This window comes from Pelophylax lessonae, assembly GCF_965119305.1.
Source record: "Pelophylax lessonae genome assembly, chromosome: 2".
In the NCBI taxonomy this organism is placed as follows: Eukaryota; Metazoa; Chordata; class Amphibia; order Anura; family Ranidae; genus Pelophylax; species Pelophylax lessonae.
This window is the reverse complement of record NC_138769.1, coordinates 552,309,209-552,336,146: the sequence shown is the minus strand read 5'-3', so window position 1 is coordinate 552,336,146 and position 26,938 is coordinate 552,309,209. Positions and strand designations below refer to the sequence as shown.

At 42.3% G+C, this 26,938-nt stretch overlaps 1 protein-coding gene across 1 annotated transcript in view; it reads left to right on the top strand.

The window, feature by feature from the left end:
• Positions 1-25,819, top strand: part of FMNL3 (formin like 3) — a 188,686-nt gene extending 162,867 nt beyond the window's left edge. Inside the window, exons 15-27 of the mRNA XM_082244917.1 lie at positions 1,860-1,928; positions 2,042-2,166; positions 3,914-4,116; positions 5,227-5,461; positions 10,567-10,635; positions 10,733-10,813; positions 10,920-11,049; positions 11,385-11,545; positions 15,658-15,759; positions 18,117-18,209; positions 21,903-22,026; positions 22,268-22,377; positions 25,055-25,819. Of these exons, the coding sequence (XP_082101043.1) occupies positions 1,860-1,928; positions 2,042-2,166; positions 3,914-4,116; positions 5,227-5,461; positions 10,567-10,635; positions 10,733-10,813; positions 10,920-11,049; positions 11,385-11,545; positions 15,658-15,759; positions 18,117-18,209; positions 21,903-22,026; positions 22,268-22,359 (1,484 nt within the window). The 3' untranslated portion in view covers positions 22,360-22,377; positions 25,055-25,819. The remainder of the gene's footprint in view (positions 1-1,859; positions 1,929-2,041; positions 2,167-3,913; positions 4,117-5,226; positions 5,462-10,566; positions 10,636-10,732; positions 10,814-10,919; positions 11,050-11,384; positions 11,546-15,657; positions 15,760-18,116; positions 18,210-21,902; positions 22,027-22,267; positions 22,378-25,054) is intronic.
• Positions 25,820-26,938: the final 1,119 nt, after the last annotated feature.

The window sequence follows — 26,938 nt, the reverse complement described above, 5'->3', positions numbered from 1 at the left end:
CCAAGTTTAGTTACCATTGCTGTGTATGTTTGTGTTTTTTTTTTTTCTCATTTATCATCTTTTGCTAAAACTTTATGTAATAGCACTGCTTAAACCTTAAAGAAAGCTTGTCCTAAAAATTTGGATGTTAGTGCAAAAAAAACAAGTATCATGGACAATACAGTTGTTTTTGTTACAAGTGCACCAATATGGCTACAATCACCTCAAGCATTGAAATAAAATAAGCATTTCCTGATTTGAATGGCGCCTGTGGCCAGCGGATGACCATCTATATTCAGTAATCAGCAGTCCAGCCGCTCAGCATGGGACCTACAAACTAGCGGCAATCACTGTAGTAGTTGTGCCTAAATCCATTTGGCACATACATACTTACATGGGTTCAAGCTGGATTAATGTAACTATAAAAAAATTGCTGCATCTGGAATTCAGCTTTAAACAGCCATATGTGTTTAAAAATATCCACATAGCAGCACCATTAGTAAAATAAATAGACAGTGGTGACTTACAATTTACAGACTGTGGCAGTCTCCTATCTAGCAGCATATGTGCGTACTAGTAGTACCATGTGCATAAATGGTAACACATTAGTACAGTCACGCAAGCACCTCATTGTCTGATGCATAATTGATTTCCTTAATTGCTGCAAACAAAAGCTCATAAATAGAATCCAGTATAAAAAGAGCATGAAAATGTTAACCATTTTATGATCACTTGTAATTTGCTTTTGGCCAAGAAAATGTATTTGTATATAATGGTTTATAAATGTGGTTTTTAGAATTGTCTCAATACATTAGAGCATAAATACAAGTAAATACAAGAAAAAATGAGCATTTTCTTTTCTAAAATCCACTGGCCTATTGTGTATCATCTGCTTTAAATAGCTGCAAAATTAAATATAGGAGTTTTACAAATCTTCTCTAGCCTCCCCAATGGTTCTTCAGCCAGAAGGGGAAGCTCAAATGTATACTGCATCACAGCCTTTACCTTTACATTCAGAGGTGGATCAGCATAAAACTAAACATCCATTACGTACTGATCCAACATCATAGAACCGGGGCAATCAGTCAGTGCACATAAATTACCTTGGTGGCCAGGCAGGTATGGGGAGTTGCTAGGAACTGACGCATTTCATCTGCTTCTAGGTGTACTTCCTTAGTGTAACTTTATCAGTTCCCCGTAAAAATTTGGGAAATATCCTAATTCTATAGTTTTAAAAATGTTGTTGAGGAAATGAACAGTGCATGCTTTAAAGTTTATTTCTAGATTTTTCAACTATTAAAGTATATGTAAACCCTCACCTTGTAAAATAACCAATTTCAGTTTAAAATAGAAATAAAAGGTAAAACATTTGTGCATAGATATTAAAAAAACAAAACACATTTTCCTCCTTTTTTGATAAGTGATCACATTCCCTCTGTTCTCAGCTGCACAGAGAGGGTTCGGAGGAGAAACCGCAGTACACTTATCTTCCCAGCGAATGGCTGTGCGGGGAGGTGGGTATAAGGACAAGCATGATCATTAGAGGAGAGCAGGCTGAGATCCCAGCACAGCTAGAGGACTAACCATGCGTTGCTCTCCTGCTTAGTGTGGTCAGTTTTAACATGAAATCAGAGAGACTGGCAGGAACACCAGGGATTTCACACAAAGGAAGCAATAAAAAGAGACCAGGATATTTTCTCATACAAGTACATGGTAGAGCAGGCACATATCAGGAATATGAAGTGTTGGGTTTACATATTCTTCAATCATTTTTCAGGCAGTTCAGTTGTATTACGTTTCTAATAAACAGACAAAATAATTGTATATGCTGTTCAGCTTATCATTCATATACTTATATGACCATTTAATTTTAACTACAGGCAAGTGCCCTCCTCCACCTCCTCTTCCATCTTCCTCACCCTCTGTTATCCTAACAACTGGCTTGTCAGGTAAATATAACATTGTGGAAAATATTGAATATTACCAACCTGTGTAATCTATAGAATCACACTCCATTAAATGATATATTCTGTATTGCTTATCTGTTTTGGTATTATTTCAGCAATCAGGATCAAGAAGCCAATAAAAACGAAGTTCCGCCTGCCTGTGTTTAACTGGACTGCTCTTAAACCCAACCAGATAAGTGGCACTGTGTTCAGCGACCTGGATGATGAGAGGATATTACAGGTGAGAGAGAACATATGAGCAGAAAGATGCATAACATTGAGAATTTCATTGGAGCCCATAAGAAGTTATCTTTCCCTAATCTGACTGTAGGTAGTAATTGAAAGTGTACTGGTCCTTATAGTATACTGTATTTTTCATATCATCCATGCTTTTGTAGATTGCCATGTTAGTACATCAACACACACATTTTTTAAATAAAATTGCTTTGCAGCATAATGTCATATTAAAACAAAATGTGCACTGTTCCTTTAAATCATGAATATACAACTAATTAACAAATCCATAAATTAGTGAAAATAAACAAATGTGAAATGATCCAACACAATATGTGCAATAAAACTGATAAAGTTCAAATTAAAAAAGATTCATATAGGCTAATAGTCCATACAAAGTGCTCTATGCTTGTAAACTTCCAGACAAAAGTGCTCCTTAGAGGAAAAAGGGGGGCCTCTTACCAAATAGGAGTGGGTATAATAACCTCACTCTAGGTTGGCACTCTCACTGTCAGACCCTCGAATGGTTAAATGACCTCATCGATGAAGTGTGTTGACAAATCGAATCTCAGCATTAATATCAGATGTAGCTCACCACAATTGCATATGTGAAGCACAAACAGGGAGAAATGTTCAAACATGTTTTTATTTTTGAAAAAAGTATTGCACTTACATTTAGGCAGGTAAAATCAAGCAGTGTAACCTAAAACCATCCGGCTGTGGTATCAGCCGACACGCCGGTACGTGATGACGTCACACTTAGACTCTGCCTAACGTGTTTTCCCAAAACTGGCATCTTCTGGGACTGGAGATCGGACATTATTTTATTTATACAGTACTAATGGTAATGTTTAATAATACATCTATTTCAGATATATTGCTGTATAAATGGACCAAGTTTATTTATATTTAACCATATAGTCCTCCTTAGCACACATTTCTCTAAAATTAGATTTTTTTTAAAATAAAAAAAAGAATGAATGGATCCTGTTGCCTTAAAGCATGTTATACAGCACAGTGCTTGTGCTGTGTAATTTGGCCCCCTGTATCACCTGAAATACCTGGCTGATCCTGCCTGGCTATAACCTCCCTCATGTAAACTGACTACGGTTTATCATGGCTGCTGAGCCCTGACACCATGGTCAGTATGCGTGCCTCTGTCATCCGCAGCTCTTCTCTCTGCTTTCCTGTGTCCTCCTTCCCCCTCCCATCCCTGCCTACCAGCTCTGTCTGCTCCACGATCCTCCCCTCCTCTTCTGCTCTCATATTTATACTATGATCATGCAATCCCCTCTGTTATGTAATGCTATGTGTCCCTGTGCCTGTGCTATATAAAAACATGCTGATTATACCTTGTCTGTGAGCATCCCCTGGCGCTCACGTGACGGCTCTCTCTACTCTCTGGGTGATGTCAGCAGGAGTGCTCGGCCCCGCCCACTAAAGCTGTCAGCCGGGCAGAGGAGAGAGCTGAGGAGTCACGTGAGCAGTGGGAGACACTCTGAGATGAGGTATAATCTGCATTTTTTTTTTATATAGCATAGGGACACACCGCGTTATATAACAGAGGGGATGGCATGATCATAGTATAGCGGGCTAACAACCACTTTAATAGATCTGGCTTGCAACTTAAATGTAAAAATCAACATTCCAAAACAGTAAAGTAATTTGTACCTGTTACACATTGAGGAGCTGGTTTATACAAAATGAAGCAAAAGCTTGGAGTTTTTTTAAATTGTATTTTTTTTATTTTGCAGGATCTGGATATGGATAAATTTGAAGAGCTGTTTAAAACCAAAGCACAAGGAGCTGCCATTGATCTTACCTGCCCCAAGAGTAAATCTTCCCAGAAATCAATCAGTAAAGTGACCCTTTTGGAGGCAAACCGAGCCAAGAACCTGGCAATCACTCTGCGAAAAGCTGGGAGGGCCACGGAGGAGATCTGTAAAGCCATCCACACGTATGTATCTCTCCTATTCCTGTGCATTCCATAAATGTGCCTATAGCAACGCATGGTGCAAATATGATAGTGTATAGTATTTCTCTGTTTGCAACAGGTTGCTAAATATTATTCTAGTAACAGACCTCTAGATGCAGCCTTTTTCCACCAGGGTGACTTGAGGTTCCTTCAGGGCGCCTTGGCAAAATGCCTAAAAATTGCCCAAAAATTAACTGGCATTTGGGTGAAGCCTGCATTTCAGTTACATAAAAGCCCCGTACACACGTACCGATTGTTGGCCGTAAAGATTCGGCCGACGACCGATCGGCCGATTGTAGGCTTGTTAGTATGATGCTTCCGACAGCGCATTTTCGGCCGAACAGAATCTGTCGTGCAAGCATTAAAATTTTTGTTGGCCAACACCAGAACGGCCGATTGTTCGCCAGTCAGTACAGATTTCGGCCGACAGACAGCAGATTTGCAAGACTGGGCATGCTCAGAAAAGAAAAAAGACAAGGAAAGTTAACCATCACATGACATCACTTCTGCAGTCGGCTGTTGTTGGCCGACAAAATTCGTGTGCAGTCTTTTGCACTTTTCAACAGACACGACAGCCCTGGACAAAAGACGGCCGATCGTTCGGCCGACGATCGGTACGTGTGTACGGGGCTAAAGCCACAGCTTCATTGTGCACCATTACAACCTTCTAGCTGCCAGCATCCTAATGACCTTTGGCATAATCTGTTGATGAGTAGGATGTCAGTCGCCTGCATAGCATCCTTGTTTTACCCCCCCCCCCCGCCCCTCTCCATCAGCGTTGTGGTCATATTAGCTGGGGGATGGAGAAAAACTGAGGGAGAACAGAAACATTGGCATACTAGTCCATACCAGTTTGCAAAAGTGTGTTTGCTTTGGAAGAATAAATCATCTCTAACGTTGAGCGTCCTATGTGTGTGGATGTTGCATTATGTAAAAATAGTTTTTACATTTTAGAATGGGGTGCCTCGAGACTGTCCAAAAATTTTAAAGGGTGCCCCGAGATTTCCCATATTTTTAAAGGGTGCCTTGACTGAAAAAAGGTTAGGAAACACTGCTCTAGATAGACATTTATACCTTGTCCTCTCTCTCCAGGTTTGACTTGAGGACATTGCCGGTAGATTTTGTGGAGTGTCTGGTACGCTTCTTACCTACAGAAGCGGAGGTGAAGATGCTAAGACAGTATGAGCGGGAGCGGAAGCCTCTTGAGGACCTTTCTGATGAGGACAGATTCATGATGCACTTCAGTAAAGTGGAGCGACTCTCTCAAAGGATGTCCATCATGACATTCATGGGCAATTTCAGTGAGAACCTGCAGCTGCTAACACCGGTATGAAGTCACTGGCTACCACCAGTCATTTGGCAAAATTACCATTTGAGCTTTTAATGTTTTGATTGTTTTAATATTTATTCCAAAAAAGTGGACTAAACAATATTGTATATATTAACCAGTTGCTGACCGCCGCAAGTACATGTACTGCGGCGGTCAGCCCCGGCCAGGCAAAGTGACGTACCGGTACGTCACTAGCCTGGGAGCCAATAGCGGGCGAGCACGCGCCGCCGGAGGCGCGCTCCCGCCTCGGCTCGTTCACGGACAGCTCCGTGCATGTGACTGGTGGACCCGATGTTTGCCGGTCACTCGCGATCGTCCGCTGTGAAGGGAGAAAGGCAGGCGGCTAATGTAAACAAAGCCGCCCGTCATTCTTCCCTGTGTAAAAGCACTGATCTAACGGTCCTGCTATGTAGGACCGTTGATCTTGGCTGATACACACACAGCCACATCCCTGCACAGTAAGAAGCACGCCCCTAGGGACACACATAGTCACTGCATCTCTAATAAAGTTAACCCCTTCCCTGCCAGTGTCATTTTTACAGTAACCGTGCGTATGTATAGCACTGATTACTGTAGTAATGTCACTGGTAACCCCAAAAGTGTCAAAAATGTCAGCCAAGGGTCCGATCTGTCCGCCGCAATGTCGCAGTCCCGCAAAAAAAAATCGCAGATCGCCGCCATTACTCGTTAAAAAAAAAAAAAACAACAAAAATGAAAAAAATCTTTCCCTTAGTTAGTAAAGCAATAACTTTTGCGCAAACCAATCAAAATACGCTTATTGTGATTTTTTTTTTTACCAAACATAGGTAGCAACAAATTGGCCAAAAATGTTAAAAAATTTTGATTTTTACATTTTTTTGGGGGAATTTCATATAAAAAATGTGAAAAATATTGTTGTTTTTGCAAAATTGTCGCTCTTTTTTTGATTATAGCGCATGATCAAAAAATCGCACAGGTGATCAAATACCACCAAAAGAAAGCTCTATTTGTGGGAAAAAAAGGATGTCAAATTCGTTGGGTACAGCGTCGCAATTGTCCGTTAAAGTCACGCAGCGCCGAATTGCAAAATACCCCCTGGTCAGAAAGGGGGTAAAATCTTCCGGGGCTTAAGTGGTTAAGCAATCTTTAGTCGGAGCTCCCTAAATCTATATATATATATATATATATATATATATATATATATATATATATATATATATATATATATATATATACACACACACTACATGATTTGCAGGTGTGAAAGTGATGACATGTTTGGCTTTGAAAGCGGAAGTGTTGTAACATGGGACGGTAGGCGGCATAAACTCCAAACATACAAAGAACCTCAGACACAAATTGTGACCGCTAGCAGGGAGAGAGAAGGACCCTGCTAGCTGTCACGGCGGGGATCGGGGAGGTGCGGGGCGGTCTGTTCATAACATATTACAGCCTGAATATGGGTTTAACATGTTACGAAGATGAACTTATCCTTTCATTATTTTGCATTAGCATTATTGTTATAATTGTTATTGTACTGACCACTTTATTAGGTACACCTGTTCAATTGCTTGGTAACAAATTGCTAATCAGCCAATCACGTTACAGCAACTCAATGCATTTAGGCATCCAGACATAGTGAAGATGACTTGCTGAAATTCAAACCGAGCCTCAGAATTGGGAAGAAAGGGGATTTTGAGTGACTTTGAACGTGGCATGGTTGTTGGTGCCAGACGGGCTGGACTGAGTATTTCAAAAACTGCTGATCTACTGCGATTTGTACACACAACCATCTCTAGGGTTTACAGAGAATGGCAAGAAAAACAGAAAATATCCAGTGAGCGGCAGTTGTGTGGACGTAAATTTCTTGTTGGTGCCAGAGGAGAATAAGCAGACTGGTTCAAGATGATCAAAAGGTAGCAGTAACTCAAATAACCACTGGTTACAGCCAAGGTATGCAGAATACCATCTCTGAATAGACAATATATTAAACCTTGAAGTAGATGGGCTACAGAAGCCGAAGACCACACCGGGTGCCACTCCTGTCAGCTAAGAACAAGTAACTGAGGCTACAATTCGCACAGAAATTGGACAATAGAAGATTGGAAAAATGTTGCCTCATCTTCTGATGGCTCCTTACAGCAGGATTAATGCACCATGTCACAAAGCTCAAAATATCTCACCACTGGTTTCTTGAACATGACAATGGGGTCACTGTACTCCAATGGCCTCCACACTCACCACATCTCAATCCAATAGAGCAGCCTTTTTCGGCCAGAGTGCCTTGAGGTTTCTTTAGGGATGCCTTAAAAATTACCCAAAAGTTGTATACAAGCCAGTGGGTGGATGAAGCCTGCCTTTTAGTTACACAAAGGCACAGGTTTTCATTGTGCACCATTATAACCTTCTAGCCGCTGGCATCCTAACAACCAATGACATCATCAGTTGATAAGGAGGATGTCTGTATCCTGCATAGCATCCTTGTTTTCCCTTCCCCTGTCCCTCTATATCAGCACAGGGATCACATTAGCGGAGTAATAGAGAAAAATTGAAGAGAAACATTGAAATACTAGTCAGTGCCAGTTTGCAAACATTTTTTTTTTGCTTGGGAAGAATAAATCTCCTCTAACGTTGGGCATCCTATGTGTGTGAATATTGCTACATTATGTAAAACTATTAAAATAGTTTTTACATTTTAGAAGGGGAGCTTCAAAACTGATCATAATTTTAGAGGGTGCCTTGACTGAAAAAAGGTTGAGGAACACTGCGCACATTTGGGATGTGGTGGAACGGGAGATTCGAATTATGGATGTGCAGCCGAAAAAACTTCATGATGCTATCATGTCAATATGGACCAAAATCTCTGAGGAATGTTTCCAACACCTTGTTGAATATATGCCACAAAGAATTAGGGCAGTTCTGAAGGCAAAAGGGGGTCCAACCGGGTACTAGCAAGGTGTACCTAATAAAGTGGCCGGTGAGTGTATATCTTCCCTTGTGACTAATAATATTAAAAGTAAATAAATGCCAAGTGTTCTCTGATTGGACAAGGCAAAAAGTTGGGGCAGTGACCTCACACTCTCCACCTTGTCCAATCTGAGAACGCTTTGCATTCATAAACAAATGCAAAGCATTCTCTGAATAATGCCCATACTGAGTGGTTGACTTCCTGCGTTCAACATGTATCAGGCTGGCCACCCAGCACAGGACCCGGAAGCAAGTGGCGATCAGTGGAGTAGCAGTATCTCCCTCAGTGATTCTCAGCTTCCAGGGGCATCAGCCACGTATGGTTTAGTCAAAGTTACAATTGTCCAAGCCTGGAATTATTCTTTAATGGTTGGAAGCTTGCACAAGTTTAAGAATTAGTTCTTTTTATAGTTCTAGATTAATATAGAACATTTAGCCCCCCGGTTCACACATGCAAATCCACTGCGGGTTCCCGCATCGCATTCAACTCGCAGGCAGTTCAGTGCCATATGCGAATCGCTGGGGGTGTCAATACATAGTTGACCACACTCCCAGATCAGTTTGCATATCGCAGGGCTAACTGTCAGTTCGGACATGAATCAGATCGCATAGGTGTGAACACCCATGCAATCCGATTCTGGTGCGGACCCAAAAAAGGGTCCTGTGTAAGTTGTGTCCGAATGTGATGCGAATTCAGCCATACAATCTGTATGGCTGAATTTGCATCACACAGACATCGTATGTGATTTGCAGAGCAGTGCGCTGCGAATCATATCCGATGTCTCTCATCGCATATATGTGGACTGGCACTTATTCAGCGTTTTTCTTATGTACTTATTTTGAACACAGGGTTGTGTTTGTTTGTTTATATCTTTGGGACTATCATTTATTTACCATTTCTATGTATCAATTTGTTATTTCTTACAGCAGCTTGTCAGTAATCCATAGACTTTTTTCAGTCTAAGGGCTCTTTCACACGGGCGGTCCGATCAGATCCGCCTGTCAGTTTTTTAGGCGGATCTGATCGGATCCTCCATGCAGCTCTATGGGGCAGCGGGTGTCAGCGGAGGTCACCTCCGCTGACACCCGCTGCCATCCGCATCCGATCCTGTGCTGAAATCTGGACGGATGGAAACCCTATTTTTCCATCCATTCAGTAATCGGAGAGGAGCGGATCTGATGAGAGCGGACAAGCGGTCCGCTCTCCTCCGATCCCCCATAGAGGGCAGCGGGTGCTGAGACACCTCCCTCTCCGCTCTGCAAGCGGAGACGGAGCTGTCATCCGCCCGGCTCAGCGGGGATCGCGGATCGATCCCCGCTGAGCAACAAGGATCCGCCTGCGGAGGCGGACCGTGTGAAAGAAGCCTTAGGGTCCATTCACACTAGCGCGACTTGTCAGGTGACTTGGTCGTCTGACAAGTCGTGGTCGGTCGCTCGCCATTGAATAGTACAGGACCTGTTCTAATAGGAGCGACACAAGTCGCTCCGACTTAGAAAAAGGGTCCTGTACTACTTTGGGGCGACCTGGAGGCGACTTGCATTGACTTCAATTATATGAAGTCCGTGCAAGTCGCGCCGAGGTCACGGTGCACGCTGTGCACTGCGACTTCACAGGTCGCCCCACAAAATCCTGTCGCGCCAGTCTGAATGGGCTGTTAAACATTGTTTTCCTATATACGTTGTATCAGTGTTTGCTTACATTAAAAAACACAGCGCAGAAATACGTGTTTGAAGTGCTATAACCGCTGCTTATAGTATTATTACTCATATCAGGACTACAGCAATCAAAGTGACAGCAGGTCCTGGAAGCTAAACACATGGGGGTTCGCTCAGTGGGGAGGGAGACTATGACATATGAGGTATGCTCTAGGTCAGTGATGGCGAACCTTGGCACCCCAGATGTTTTGGAACTACATTTCCCACAATGCTCATGCACTCTGCATCATGGGAAATGTAGTTCCAAAACATCTGGGGTGCCAATATTTAACATCACTGCTCTAGGTCCTGAAGCGATCGAACTGCAAATCTTAATATAGGCCTTCAGATGCCAGTATATTTAAGATCTGATTTTGGGATCCACTCCAGTTTTATGTTGCCATTGCTGTTTCTGAAGTAACATTTAACCTGTTCTGACATATGTAACTTCCTCTTCCCAGCAACTGAATGCAGTGATTGCAGCTTCTGCTTCAGTCAAATCTTCTCCGAAGCTGAAACAAATGCTAGAGGTGAGTGAGGGTTTGAGAAGACCCAAGTAAACTGATAAACATCAATGCATTAAAAGCCATTTTTCATTTGGGAATATTTTATTTTATTCCTTTTTAGATAATCCTTGCTTTGGGTAACTACATGAACAGCAGCAAGAGAGGATCGGTCTATGGGTTCAAACTACAGAGCTTAGACTTGGTATGTTGGAATGGCTGACTGGTAGGGCACTACTCTTTACTCACAGAGCTAAGGCTATAACTATAATGTATTTCTCTTCTGCATCACAATTCACCATCTGATCCAGCTGCAAGACACAAAGTCAACAGACCGGAAGATGACATTGCTTAACTACATTGCCCTAATTTCCAAGGAGAAGTATCCTGAGGTGGCCACATTCTACAATGAGCTTCACTTTGTGGAGAAGGCAGCAGCAGGTAAGAACTTCCGACAGTCCAATACGACCAGTAAGAAATCTTTCATTAGTCTGGCTGCAACAAACTGCTCAAAGCTGTTTTCTGTTGGTGTGTGTATGTTGCCTCTCAGTACAGTGCTGTTTTTTAAAAGCCATTCCACACAAAACTTTTATTTTTGGATAAAAAGGGAACATTTAGAACCTCTGTCCAGCACCGTCATAGAATGGGTTTTTCCCTTCCTTCCTGTCCAAAAAACTCCATCAGTCCCTAACAGTGTCACTTGTACATGAAGTGAGGGGGTATCTCCCCATCTGAGATACACACAGCAAATCTTGTCTCATTTCTACTTTGTCCAGTGTCTCTTGAAAACGTCCTTATGGATGTAAAGGAGCTTGGGAAAGGAATGGACCTAATTCGCAAGGAGAGCAGTCATCATGACAATAGTGTTCTCAGGAACTTTGTGAGTGGAAATGAAGGAAAACTGGACAAGATTCAGAAGGATGCCAAAACAGCAGAGGTTAGTGCATCGATGAATGCCACTTTGTGACAGTGAATAATATTCTAAGCAACGCTAAAATTAAATATTAACTAACCTTTAATCCAGGTATGTACAGGTAGAAAATTATTATCGTGCATCTAATATTAGCGTCTTTATTTCGTTTTCTTTCTGGTGTTTTCCCTTTATTTTCACCTGGTGATGCTACAAGCAATACATTTTTTGTCCTAGCATGACAATGCTCTCTTATGCTGGGTGCACATGGGAAATTGTTTTTAGTTTAACCCAGCGGCACTGCCCCTTTTCCCACCAGAACACAGTGATTAGCGCTTGCGGCCATTGTCCTTCAGCACTGATCTTATGTTGATTTTCCAGCATGTTCGTTTGACAGAAGCCGGTCTAGGATCTTTACTGTATTGTATCTACAGATGAGTAACATGGTCCTACTAGGATAAGAAGTATTTTAGGGGTACAGGAAGTATGGTGGGACTCTACAGAATTTCTCCCATTTTCTTCATCTCTGTAACATAGAAGGAGGTGTTCTGTAGTCCAGAAGTGAGCTGAGCAGAGCTGATAACACGCTGCTTCAGATAAACACAGGACAGCACATGATTTCTGACACGATTAACAGGTTTTGCACCTATTGAACAGATATAATATAATGCTTTGGATTGTATATTTACCAGACCAAATTTTAGCAAGGAAATTAAGTTTATTGATAGGGTTTATATATACTTTTAATGTATTCCCATGTGTTTTACCAAAAGAACTGTCCTGTAGTAAGCAGAATTGTAACTATAAATGTGTTAGAAATAAAAAAGTCTATCAACTTTGCTACCTGTACATATCCCATGCATTGTGCACCTTGCAGTATTGGTTGGGGCAGAAACCTGAGCATAGGAAGGAGATTTAAGAGAGTAGCGTGTGGTGCTGTCATGCGAACACATTTTAGATACTAGGAGCTGTAAGGAAAGGAAGTTAGGCAATTTATAAAGAAGAGCTGAAAAAGCTACAGTCTTGCAACAGTAATAGGAGTGACATAAAGTACCTCACAAAAGTGAGTACACCCCTCACATTTTTGTAAATATTTTATTATATCTTTTCATGTGACAACACTGAAGAAATGACACTTTGCTACAATGTAAAGTAGTGAGTGTACAGCTTGTATAACAGTGTAAATTTTCTGTCCCCTCAAAATAACTCAACACACAGCCATTAATGTTCAAATCGCTGGCAATAAAAGTAAGTACACCCCTAAGTGAAAATGTCCATATTTTGTGTATCCATGATTATTTTCCAGCACTGCCTTAACCCTCTTGGCCATGGAGTTCACCAGAGCTTGACAGGTTGCCACTAGAGTCCTCTTCCACTCCTTCATGACGACATCACGGAGCTGGGGAATGTTAGAGACCTTGCGCTCCTCCACCTTCAGTTTGAGGATGCCCCACAGATGCTCAATAGGGTTTAAGTCTGGAGAAATGCTTGGCCAGTCCATCACCTTTACCCTCAGCTTCTATAGCAAGGCAATGGTCATCTTGGAGGTGTGTTTGGGGTCGTTATGTTGAAATACTGCCCTGCAGCCCAGTCTCTGAAGGGACGGGATCATGCTCTGCTTCAGTATGTCACAGTACATGTTGGCATTCATGGTTCCCTCAATGAACTGTGGATCCCCAGTGCCGGCAGCACTCATGGAGCCCCAGACCATGACACTCCCACCGCCATGCTTGACTGTTGGCCAGACACGCTTGCCTTTTGTACTCCTCACCTAATTGCCACCACACACGCTTGACACCATCTGAACCAAATAAGTTTATCTTGGTCTTATCAGACCACAGGAAATGGTTCCAGTAATTCATGTCCTTAGTCTGCTTGTCTTCAGCAAACTGTTTTTGGGCTTTCTTGTGCATCATCTTTAGAAGAGACTTCTTTCTGGGACGACAGCCATGCAGACCAATTTGATGAAATGTGCGGCGTATGGTCTGGGCACTGACAGACTGACCCCCAACCACTTCAACCTCCGCAGCAATGCTGGCAGCACTCATACGTCTTTTTGCCAAAGACATCCTCTGGATATGACGCTGAGCACGTGCACTCAACTTCTTTGGTCGCCCATGGCAAGGCCTGTTCTGAGTGGAACCTGTCCTGTTAAACTTCTGTATGATCTTGGCCACCGTGCTGCAGCTCAGTTTCAGGGTCTTGGTAATCTTCTTATAGCCTAGGCAATCTTTATGTAGAGCAACAATTCTTTTTTTCAGATCCTCAGACAGTTCTTTGCCATGAGGTGCCATGTTGAACTTCCAGTGACCAGTATGAGAGCGTGAGAGCGATAACACCAAATTTAACACACCTGCTCACCATTCAAACCTTGTAACACTAACGAGTCACATGACAGTGGGGAAGGAAAATGGCTGATTGGGCCCAATTTGGACATTTTTACTTAGGGGTGTACTCACTTTTGCTGCCAGCGATTTAGACATTAATGGCTGTGTTGAGCTAATTTGAGTGGGCAGCAAATTTACACTGTTATACAAGCTGTACACTCACTACTTTACATTGTAGGAAAGTGTCATTTCTTCAGTGTTGTCACATGAAAAGACATAATAAAATATTTACAAAAATGTGAGGGGTTTTGTGAGATACTGTAAGTAGCTTTGAGATATTGAGATGGCTTTACAAAACAGCAATCCTTATTAATGAATGAGAAGGTAGATGGGGTTGGGGTGAATGAGAAGGAAGTTGGAGTGGGAGGAACATTTTTCTTGATGCCAATTTTAAAAGGTACAAGAATGAGTCAGTATTGCATTCCGTATGTGGTGTGGCACCAAACCAATTTTTTTGCACATGGTACAAAATATGCTTTTTTAATCATGGGCATGACTGATGTTAGATGACTAACTGGAAATCTAGACGTCCAGCTATTATGGTAATAATTCTGAGGTTAAAGTGATTTTAAAGCCTTAATGTTTTTATGCCTAATACATTCAATGCATTAAGGTACAAAAACTGTCTGTGCTGCAGGATCCCCCCTCCCCCACTTATACTTATCTCGATTGCTTCCCACTGCTGTCGATCAAATCCTGTGATGAGGGAGGGGGCCAGAACTGCACTGTCTGCGTCTATAGCCACAGAGAGGGCAGCTCTTGGAAGCGAGCCTGCACGAGTGCCCCTAGAAAACAGCTTTCTAAGGGGGCACTCGCCATAGAGCCAGAAGCATAGGCGGGAGACCCCAGAAGAAGAGGATCAGGTCTGCTCTGTGCGATACCATTGTACAGAGCAGGTAAGTATAACATGTTTATTATGTTATTTAAATTTGAAATCTTTTGTTTTATTAAACTTGAAGCTATAATATCACTTTAAAGCTAAAATCCCAATAAAACACAATGTGTCTAAAAACAATAGCTATGTGTATTGGTTGTTGAATCTTTTTGTCCTTTGTATATTTCCTTTAGCTATGTGCAGTAATCCAGCATGCAATATCTCCTACCTACACTTTTCCTCTGTGCAGGAGTTTCCTGTAATAAAGACCAGTCACCGCTGCTCTCGGTCTTTGTGCAGGGTGACTGGTCTTCTATTTGCCACCTTCTGTAGTTTCTTGGACCCACTAGGTCCCACCCAAAGCTCTGCTTTCTGCACAGGCTATGTGCAGCCAATGATGTGTTACTGCTACTTGAAAAGGTAATGTCTGCAAAGGCACACAAAGTGAATTCATATCTATTGTGGCAAATGGATATATTTATCGGAAAGTTTTGTGCCTCTAAAGTTCAGCTTGAAAGGTTAGCGGACTTCTATAATGGACTCAGTGGCATCAGTCCAGATGTTTCCCTTTTTCAATGATGCAGCTAGAACCATATTGGTATACTGGTCTATACAGGCATTCGTCTTGCTTTCTTACATTGTGACAAAATAACTTTTTTTTTTTTTTTCAGTTGCGTGTATTGTTTGCCTCTATCACTTGTTTTTTCCTGCCTTATTTGAATGTTCTGTCTGGGTATTTTTAGCAATCCGTCCCACTGTGATTCCTCCCTCCCACCCTTCCCTTCACTGTGCCTGCAGGAAATGTAGACTTGTGAAGTTCTATAAGCCTTTGGAAGGGAGTAGTATCTCCAGATCTCTGATTTTTTTTTTCTTTGCAGGAAGCATACGCAGCTGTGGTGCTTTACTTTGGAGAAAATCCAAAGACAACGCCGCCCTCCGTGTTCTTTCCAGTATTCGCTCGTTTCATCAAATCATACAAGGTATACTTGCTAAACCCTGTGCCACATACTGGCATGCGCCTTTACTTAGCGTTTATAAGCACCTGTGTAGTTTATTGTGTCCTTAGAGCAAAGAAGACAGGCTCTTTCCTGCCATTGTTCCAACAGGAAAAGGTTCTTAGGGTGTGGCCACCTACCTAGTGACCGAATAACTTCTTGTCCATTAAGTAGGAATGCAGCAAGGAGAGATGGATCCTTGTGGATATATTAACTAGGGAAACTGCCCTTTGGTCCACTTGTGTCCAGAAACCGCTTCGCTTTGTCGCCCTACTGGAGTGCTATCACAATCGCATGCTCCACGTAGGCGTCTAAATGAAGAGCCACAGCAGTCTGAGCGGGGTCACACATACTTATGTGTAATGAATTGCGTTTGCACAAACTAGAAATGCAGTAAATGATCTTTATTATAAACACATAGAGGATGGTTGATAACGTTAGACATACATTTAGTTTTGTATAAGAATCAACTCTCCCCATATCTTGTTCTCTTTCCTCTGTATATTAGGGTTGCACCAATACCGTTTTTTTTACCGGTGAGTACAAGTACCAATACTTTTTTAATTACTCACTGATACGGAGTACCGATACCTTTTGTGGTGCGATTTTAGCCCATACAAAATGAATGGGCCCAAATCACACTGTAGAGAGTTGCATGCAATTTGAACAGGAATGCGGTGCAATTCCTCTCCAAATCGTATGCAGTTTCCAGTACCGCTCCTGTGTGAACCCAGGCTGAAATCACGATGACAAGTCTGGGAAATCACACTGCATTCCTGTTCAAATCATGTTCGATATGAGCCCATTCATTTTGTATGGCTCAAATCGCACCACAAAGGTATATCGGTATTGGTGCAACCATTATATACTCTATATTGTCAAAAGTATTGGGACACCTGCCTTTACACGCACATAAACTTTACTGGCATCCCAGTCTTAGTAAGTAGGGTTCATTATTGAGTTGACCCACTCTTTGCAGCTATAACAGCTTCAACTCTTCTAGGAAGGCTGTCCACAAGGTTTAGGAGTGTATCTATGGGAATGTTTGACCATTCTTCCAGAATTCAGGCACTGATATTGGAGAGAAGGCCTGGCTCAGTCTGCGCTCTAATTAATTCCAAAAGTGTTCTATCAGGTTGAGGTGCAGGCCAGTCAAGTTCCTCCACCCCAAACTCACTCATCCATGTATTTATGGACCTTGCTTTGTGCATTGGTGTGCACTTATGTTGGAACAGGAAGGGGCCACAGTTTCAAGGTTTTGATGGATCACAGTTCATCTTTCTTAAGACGCTAAGCCTCCGTTCACACCTGGGCGCGATTCTGCCTATAATTCCAATTTGCGGCAAATCGCAAGACACGTGTGCAATGCCATTACTCCTTAATGGCAACCTAGTCGCGCCACAAATCGTGCTGCAATCGCAAACGCGTGGTGCTGTTGCTCAAAAGAAGCTCCTGCGTTGTGATTTGCCGTGATTGCAGCATGATTGAGCGTGCAACGTTGGCAGCAAAATCCTGGCACAATTGGGCTGCCATTAAGAAGTAATGGAATGGCACACATGTCCTGCGATTTGGAATTCAGCCCGTGATTCAAATCATCCAGATGTGAACAGAGCCTTAGGCTAAGTTCACACTGGCATTAAAAGCAGGTGTTTGAGGGGCGTTTAAAAACGCCCCTCAATAACCTATGCAAATGATATAATAGACAGCACACAGTGCTGTTCACACTATCAAAACATGAAGCGTTAGTGTTGCTTTGCTTCAAAATTAAAGCCTCATGTCGAGTCAGGAGGCGTTTGAAGCCTTTCAACACCTCCCATTCAAGTTTATGGTAACGCTTCACAAATGCTCTGGCCGGGGTTCAGGTATTATATTGTGCACTGTTTATATTGTACTTAGGCATTTGCGGGGCAATAAAATTAGTTTATTTCCTGTAATGTCACTTTCCATTGTGAAGCAGTTTAAACGCTCATCAAATGCTTCAAAACATAGGGCGCTTTGAGGAGTGGTTTTAACTTGCCATTATCACTTGTAAAATGCCAGTTTAACGCCCATACTAAAGCTCATTGACGCAAGTCTGACGCCCATACTAACGCTATAGGAGCATTTGTGAAGTGTTAGAGGTTTAGTCAAGTGTGAACATGCCCTGAAGCTGACAATTGAACAAGTGGTGAAGTCACATAGTCCGTATATATGAATGGAACTATGCTGCCAGTCCATATTATTTACCTTAGTGTATTTTCTTTATAAAGTCTATTCATTTATGTATACAGAGATGTATTTGAGTAATATGACTCTGTCATGAAACTAATAACCCGACTGATTTGTGCTGTTTAACCAAATAGGAAGCTGATCTTGGGAATGAGATGCGCAAGAAGCAGGAGGAAGTTATGCGAGAGAAGTTATTGGCACAAGAAGCAAAGAAGATGGACCCTAAGGTATGGTCTACATGGCTAAAGTGCCTCTAAGCACCATGGACTGTGGCACAAATGGTCCTGTACACTGAGATGCAAGCACTATCATTGCTTCTGCTATCAGGAGGACATTGTGTCAAGCAGGTTTATGAAGTGATGCCTTCCTAGTTGTTCTCAGTTCTGATCTGTTTGTAGTCATGTTGTACTACCAATGTACAGCCCAGAATGCAGACAAGTTAAATCAGAACAAAACAATGCTTGGGCCTGTGATGAAAGGTGACAGAGCACAGGGAAAGAGGTTATAGTTGCAGTCGTGATTGGTAGTGCCCCTGAATATATTAGAATGGGGTTTTGATATAGCCAGCCGTTTGCTCAGCACTTTATAAAATAAAGGGAGGCAGATCAGTTACAATGCAATTCAAGACAAGAGTGTTAGAAGGTCCCTGCTTGTGAGAACTTACAATTTAAAGGTATAAAACTACCTCGGGTCGGTTCACACTTGAATTGCACAGGAATGCAGTCTGCATTTCTGTGCGATAGCTCTGTGACTCAGTGCGGTGCAGCTTCAGTCCATTCATTTGAATGAGCTGAAATCGCACTGGATTGCACAAAAAGTAGTGCATGCACTACTTTTCAAAGAAATCACCGCAACTGGACCGCATGAAACGTGGTGCGATATAAGGTTTTATTCACATTTGGCATTTTGTGATCTCATTATAAAACAAATATTGCGCTCTTGATAAAAGAATAAAAATGAATAAATGAAAAAAAAAAATATGAATAAAAAAAACGGCAATAGTGTATGCGTTTAATAACAAGTAATGCACTTACATATTTCCAAAGGTAAACTCAGCATTGAACAAAAAAAAATATATAAGAAATTCAAATATGGCAGCCATTAGAAACATCCGGGAAGCGTGATGACTGGAATGTGTAGCTCTGCCCTGGGCAGAGCTACACATTCCAGTCATTGCGCTACCCAGATGTTTTAATGGCGGCCATATTTGAATTTAAGTTTATCTTTAGAAATATGTAAGTGCATTACTTTTTAATAAACGCAACTCGTAAGAGGCTTTAAACTATTGGCGATTTTTTCCTTTGGGAACATTGTCTGCAATCGGCCGGCCAGATGTAAGAGGATTGTAATCATCTTGGGGTCTGCTTGGAGCTGATTTCTCTGTGTCCCAACCTGTGTTAAAGAGCTGGAGATAACATCTTAAGCCTATGAGACATTCCATAATAGAGGATGCAGGCTCTTTGGTAAGAGTCCTTCTTTATTGGTGGTGGCGGTTATTTCATTTGGTGGAGGTTTTACATCTGATCTTAAAAGTAAGTGCAAGAGTTTCTTCACGTGTTATCATTTCGTTTGAATTTTTGGTCTATTAATGAGACTGTTTAAATGTGGAATTTCGTTATTTACACATGCTCATTTATGTGGTTTAGTGCAACACTTCTATTGTATGATATATTTTGGGATCTCAGGCAGAATTGCTGCAATTTTGCCCGCGACCTCAATTCACACTACAATCGCAAATGGCATGTTCGGGTGTCATTCATTTTCAATGGCACCTAAATCACAGTTTTGCTTCAATTATCACAAGATAAATCATGCAGCTAAAAGCAGAGCGTGAAGCTTGTTGCCAAAAAAGAAGGAAAAGCTTCTTTTGGGGCAACGAGCATTGTGCGTTGTGGTTTTCCGCGATTGCTGTGCGATTTTGTCCTGCAGGGTTTTGAATGGTCATATTGGGAAAGGCCATCAATGCCATCAATGTATTTATCGTAATTAAGATTTGCTGGTATTTATTCTTCAGCATGAAAGCTTTAGTGTCCATTCACACTACCGCGACTTGTCAGCCTGACAAGTCACGGTCCGTCACGGTCCATGCAGTGCTACAGGACCCGTTCTAATAGGAGCGACACAAGTCGCTCCGACTTAGAAAAAGGGTCCTGTACTACTTCGGGGCGACCTCGGAGCGACTTGCATAGACATTCATTATATGAAGTCCGTGCAAGTCGCGCCGAAGTCTCGGTGCACGCGACTTCACAGGTCGCCCCCGAAGTCGGAGCGACCTAGTGTCAACCGGCACTTAACAGTGTCTTTTGAACATGGGCCACTAAAGAGATAAAAGATTGCGAAGAGAAGAATAAAATCTGTGTGCTTTTATTAAATAATATAATTAACTGATTGCTTTTTTGATAAGAGTTGTTCCTTATAATGTTTTTATGATCTAACTGGATAACCCTTTGTCTCATTTATAGAGACACTATAGCCACCTTAGAGGATTGCCATCCATCTAGGCAGTGGTTTCCAAACTGTGGCCTGCGGGCCAGATGCGGCCTTTTGCTTGGATCTATCTAGCCCTTGGGGCATTATTCCTCCCACTGACACCAGCGATGGGGCATTATTCCTTTCACTGACACCGGTGATAGGGCACTATTTCTCCCACTGACACCGGCGATGGGGCACTATTCCTCCCACTGACACCGGCGATGGGGCACTATTCCTCCCGCTGACACCGGCAATGGGGCACTATTCCTTCCGCTGACACCGGCGATGGGGCACTATTCCTCCCACTGACACTGGCGATGGGGCACTATTCCTCCCACTGACACTGGCGATGGGGCACTATTCCTCCCACTGACACTGGCGATGGGGCACTATTCCTCCCACTGACACCGGTGATGGGGCACTATTCCTCCCACTGACACCGGTGATGGAGCATTATTCCTCCCACTGACACCGGTGATGGAGCATTATTCCTCCCACTGACACCGGTGATGGAGCATTATTCCTCCCGCTGACACCGGTGATGGAGCATTATTCCTCCCACTGACACCGGTGATGGAGCATTATTCCTCCCACTGACACCGGCGATGGGGCACTATTCCTCCCGCTGACACCGGTGATGGAGCATTATTCCTCCCACTGACACCGGTGATGGAGCACTATTCCTCCCGCTGACACCGGTGATGGAGCACTATTCCTTCCACTGACACCAATGATGAGGGGCAATTCCTCCCACTGATACCAAAAATGGGGCTCTAATCCTTCGGCTAAGGGCCGGTTTACACTGGTGTGATGAAAGACATTGCATGTGATTCGCACCACACTGCTTTGCAAATCACATGCGATGTCTTCGCGATGCAATTTCAGCCATACAGATTGTACGGCTGACTTTGCATTGCATTCGGTCCAAAGCCATGCAGGACCCTTTTTTTTGGTCCGTACCAGAATCTGATCGCATGGGTGTTCACACCCATGCGATCCAATTCCTGTCTGAATTGACAGTTCGCACTGCGATATGCAAACTAATCTGGGGGTGTCATTAACTTTGTATGGACACTCCCAGCAGTTCGCATATGGCAGTGTGAACTGCCTGCGAGTCGGGTGCGATGCGGGAACCCGCACTGGATTCGTAGGGTTCCCGCATTGCACCATTTTCTAATCACACTGGTCACTGTCTGGCCCTCCTACAGTCTGAGGGGGAATAAACTGGCCCTTTGTGTGGAAAGTTTGATCAGCCCTGATTCTAGGGTAATCCTCATATTCATCCGGTATTAGTGTTTAGATCTGTCCTCAGGAAATATCTGGATTTTTTTCATGTAAATAAAATAAGGACTATGGGTTGATATGAATGTCTATTTTTTTAAAGTCATTTTTACTGAATGAAGGAGGAAATGTATCTAATGTTTTGCACACCATTTTTATTTCTCTAGGCTCCAGTTCAGAAAAATAAACGGCAACAACAAGATCTGATAGCAGAGCTGCGGCGGCGACAAGCTAAGGACCATCGACCGGTGTATGAAGGAAAGGATGGAACCATTGAGGACATAATAACAGGTGGGTGTTTTAATTAGCAAGTGAGTTAATTTAATGCTTTCTTACAGTTCTCTCTCTAAAATTGTCTTTTTTCTCCTTCCTGCCCCAATGTAAATAGTCCTCACTAATGGGGACTGCTAAACCTCTCTTTTCCAATGTAAATAGTCCTCACTAATGGGGGCTGCTAAACCTCTCTTTCAGTATGCCTTATTTGACCATGTATGTATTTCTCTGTTTCCCCAACCTGCATTGATGGCTGCAGTCCTGAAGAGTGTCCCCTTCACAGCCAGAACAGCCAAGAGAGGCTCTCGCTTCTTCTGTGATACATCCCTATTTGAGGATTCAAACTGTTAAGCCTAATGCCTTTAAAAAGTATGTAAAGGTATAATTCTGCATGCATTGTGACCTTCCTTGTCTGGCCAGGGATGGCCTGTCATGAAGAACACTGGAATGCATGCCCAGGCCTTGCACTTTAACCTTGTAGTCATGATTACTAATCCCCTGCGATGCATCTGACTGCATGCGACAGCTACATACTCTTCTGTCAGTGCATTCAATATTCACACAAAGCACAGTGTACAGCCATAGAGAGAAGGTTTGTGCTGTTTTATCAATTTTTCTGTAAGAATGCTATATTATAGACCTCATCAAAGTGAAAGATCATGAACCCCTGTATTATTAATACTAAATTTAGGTTCAATTGTCTTTTTGGCATTTAAAATATTGGCTCTATATAGAACGTAGCCTTCAAGGCTTCCTAACAGTTCTTTTGGTTGAGATAGCTAGTGCTGGTCTCATACACAGGTCATTAATATATGCTGCTGTGCCCTTACCCAGGTAATGGGGAAAATGTTTACTGGGCCCAGAGTATGGAAACAACGAGACTAGTACGAGTGTCAACTGGCCATAATTATCATAAGCCATCTCCCTCGCTAGCTGTGCTTGTGTGGAATATTGCCTGTCCTGCACTCCTGCTGTTTATTTGTATTCACTGGAGAGAGAGAGAGTGTGACAGTGTGACCCCCATAGGAACTTGTGTGGAAAGAAAGTTCTGTGGTAGCACACTTATTTTTTTCCCCTCCGTATGGGGGAAGAGTGCTGCTCTTGATATACCTCTTTAGTTTTCATTTGCCTAGTTATATACCTTCCTTTCTATTTTATCTCTCAGATTAGATACCAGGAAGATTCATCTTTAGTTTCCTTTCTCTTGCAGAGGGTAAGAAGAGGGACAGCTGATCTTCCTGTAAAAGAGCTATTGCTGGCTATGCTGCTTCTGCCTTGTGCCACATTTGTCTTCTATAACAAGCATTTGCTTTAAGTGACTGACATGCTGTGCCTGTTGATATCAGCCAACACACAGAATTAAGATCTGAACTTATAAACAGATAATGCTGTTAGGCTCAAAGAAAGAGAACGCGTTAGTACTAGGAGCAGCTAGAAGCAAGAAAAATGGTGTACAATGCAGGGACTTTTGCAAGGCCACAGCTAGAATGTTTCTAGTATCTAGAAAGTAACCCCTTAATGTGTCCATTTTGACCTATAGGACCAGTGGTGGTCTGCCACCTTGATTTAAAGGCTTTCATTTTATTATTAATCTGGTTTGGACCCTTGTTTGAGGTTCACTGGGGCATACGCATCTTATGAGTGATCATTTGAAGATTAGATGTCCCTGAACTATCACCAGCTTTGCAAAGTATGCAAGGAGCTATGTACATTAATATGTGTACCCAGTACCAGTGTGGTTTCTGACTTAATATGTGTACTCAGTACCAGTGTGGGTTCTGACTTAATATGTGTACCCAGTACCAGTGTGGGTTCTGACTTAATATGTGTACCCAGTACCAGTGTGGGTTCTGACTTAATATGTGTACCCAGTACCAGTGTGTTTTCTGAATTAATATGTGTACCCAGTACCAGTGTGGGTTCTGACTTAATATGTGTACCCAGTACCAGTGTGTTTTCTGAATTAATATGTGTACCCAGTACCAGTGTGGGTTCTGACTTAATATGTGTACCCAGTACCAGTGTGGGTTCTGACTTAATATGTGTACCCAGTACCATTGTGGGTTCTGACTTAATATGTGTACCCAGTACCAGTGTGTTTTCTGAATTAATATGTGTACCCAGTACCAGTGTGGGTTCTGACTTAATATGTGTTCCCAGTACCAGTGTGGGTTCTGACTTAATATGTGTTCCCAGTACCAGTGTGGGTTCTGACTTAATATGTGTACCCAGTACCAGTGTGAGTTCTGACTTAATATGTGTACCCAGTACCAGTGTGGGTTCTGACTTAATATGTGTTCCCAGTACCAGTGTGGGTTCTGACTTAATATGTGTTCCCAGTACCAGTGTGGGTTCTGACTTAATATGTGTACCCAGTACCAGTGTGAGTTCTGACTTAATATGTGTACCCAGTACCAGTGTGGGTTCTGACTTAATATGTGTACCCAGTACCAGTGTGGGTTCTGACTTAATATGTGTACCCAGTACCAGTGTGGGTTCTGAACTTACCATCAGCTCTAACTTCACAGTAGACTGTGCCTGAAAGACAGGAATACAAAGCACATTTCTAATGAAATTTAGGACCACATCCAGTTCTGAGCACAATGGAGCTTGTTACCTGCAGCTGTCCTATGAAATGCTTGTTCAGAAATGGCATTTCATGGATCTACATGTCCCTAATGTTCCTATCTGACATCAATACATCAGCCGTCTCTGCAAGCAGAAAATGAGGAGACCAGTAATACACACTAATTACAAAGTTGGTTTGTTTTGTGTTCTAACAATTCTAAATTTGCCATCCATATGAGGTTGAGTTTATCTTCAAAGAAAGCTTCACAAAATGTCTTCCAGTACAGACAGGCTTAACTTAGGAGTTGTGTCAATAACTAATATATGTGCAGCTAATGATATTCCTTTTCCATCACTGACTCTCAACTCTACAAAGCTTCCAGTCTCATGTATACAATCGCCTTTGCCTGCTTCAGCCACAGAGCTCTCTTGTCCTCAGTGCACATTATCTGACTATGCACTTGATTTATCTTTTCAGATCTCCGTAATCAGCCCTTCAGACGTGCAGATGCAGTTCTGCGGCATGCCTGGAGGCGGAGCTAGCACATTCAGTTCCACGAGCCGGATCAGGCCTTGCTGTGTATGTTGCTCCTTGGAGTAGATGAACTTAAAACACTCAGCAGATGACTGTGCTGCACATGTTAAGGGAGATGAAGAAGCCGGGACACTTCACAAAATAGAAGAAAAAGTGCCTTATTGCTACAGTATTATAGAACTATTTTTCTTTTACTATTTATATTTTCTTAAGTTTTTACTGTAAATATTTTTTTTTTTTTTTGTAAGGTTGCCCGACCAATATTGGCTGCTCTGGGCAAAATAAGAAAAAGTGCCTTGTAAGTGTTAAAAAAAGTTTTTTTTTTATGCAGTTAGGTAGATTGAACACTAATGTGATGTAAAGACTGAAGCCTTTTGTGGTGGAATGGGCTGGTAATGTTAAATGTATGCCTTCTGGCTTTGGCAAGGTTAATATAGCAAGAGCATTTTTACATATTTTATTTACTTTTATCCTGATTATAGGGGGAAGAAACAAGAAAAGGTGTCAAATTTTTGAGTTTGCTTCAGAAAGTTGTAGAGAAATCACATATATAATGAAATTGGCGCAGATATGTCGATGGTTTATGGGACTGTTTACCCAGCCGCTGATCTCTCATGCTGTCAGCTGAACTGCCTAATGAATCATGTAGACGTTCTCTCTTCCAGGTCTTCATAATGCAGGTGACAGATCCCGCCCCCCCCAATCTTCCACCATGTTTGTCAGTTATTTGATGAGACCTCTAATCACAAAGAGGGATTTTGTCAGCAGAACTATAGAAATAGTTCTGGAGGAGCACTTGTTTCAATAGACTGCTCAGCTAGACGCAACATGATGCAGAGGTCTTATAATGGGAAAAGGCATCAGCTGCACACATTTCAAAGCTGGTAGAAGAGATCCAATACTTTGTTACATAAGTAGCACTGTGGGATGTAAGTATGCATGAGGTGGGCAGGCATGTCAAGTCATTTGGAGTCGGGACATTTACACATGAAGTGTCGTCTTCTTAGTGGGACCATAAAACTGGTTAAAGTGGTTAAACTGGATCAGGATGCAAACAAGGGGAGTCTGTCATTGCTGACCTTTTTTTTCTTTTTGGAAATGGCAACTTCCATGGCTGCCATCCTCACCCTTGCATTACTACTTTGTCCAATCAGTGACCTGACACGTGTGTTATTGCCAGGGGCAGGACATCTGGAATGCACATGCTTGGTCCTGGTCACTGACTCACTAACTGGTAAAGCACAGATGAGGGCACCAAATTTTTTTTTTTTTCATATACCAACAGTGGCAGCTGCCATCTACCTGTCCTGCAAATTCCTCTCATGCTGCCTTTCTGCACCTTGCATCTTTATAACATTATAACTGTATCTATGGTAAGCTGTCTGGCGTACCTAAAGCCGTTATCATTGCTTTTTTTTGCATCGATATGTAAAAGTGTAAATGCAAAGCCTGTCTTGCTTTTCTTGCATACTCTCAGGAGCTCTCTTCAGAGTTACAATATTGAGAGATGTTGCAGTGCTGTGTCCCCATCTAATTCATCCTGCATTTATGATGAATTTATTTAATTGCTGCTGCATTGTGTTTTCACTAGAACAATAAACAGGTAATTGAGTATACACTTTTACACATTATAGATGTATAAAAGCATTTGGACATCAATCTCCTTTACAGTGTACCTGTCACCTACAAAGAGCAGACAATATCGGTTTCCTATATGCAAATAACATTGTAGCAGTAAGAGATAGGAATGCAGTAATGCTGCCAGTTTATAGTAATTGTAAATATAGGTGAAATCCACAAAATGACTGCGTATGTTTTTTTGTACAT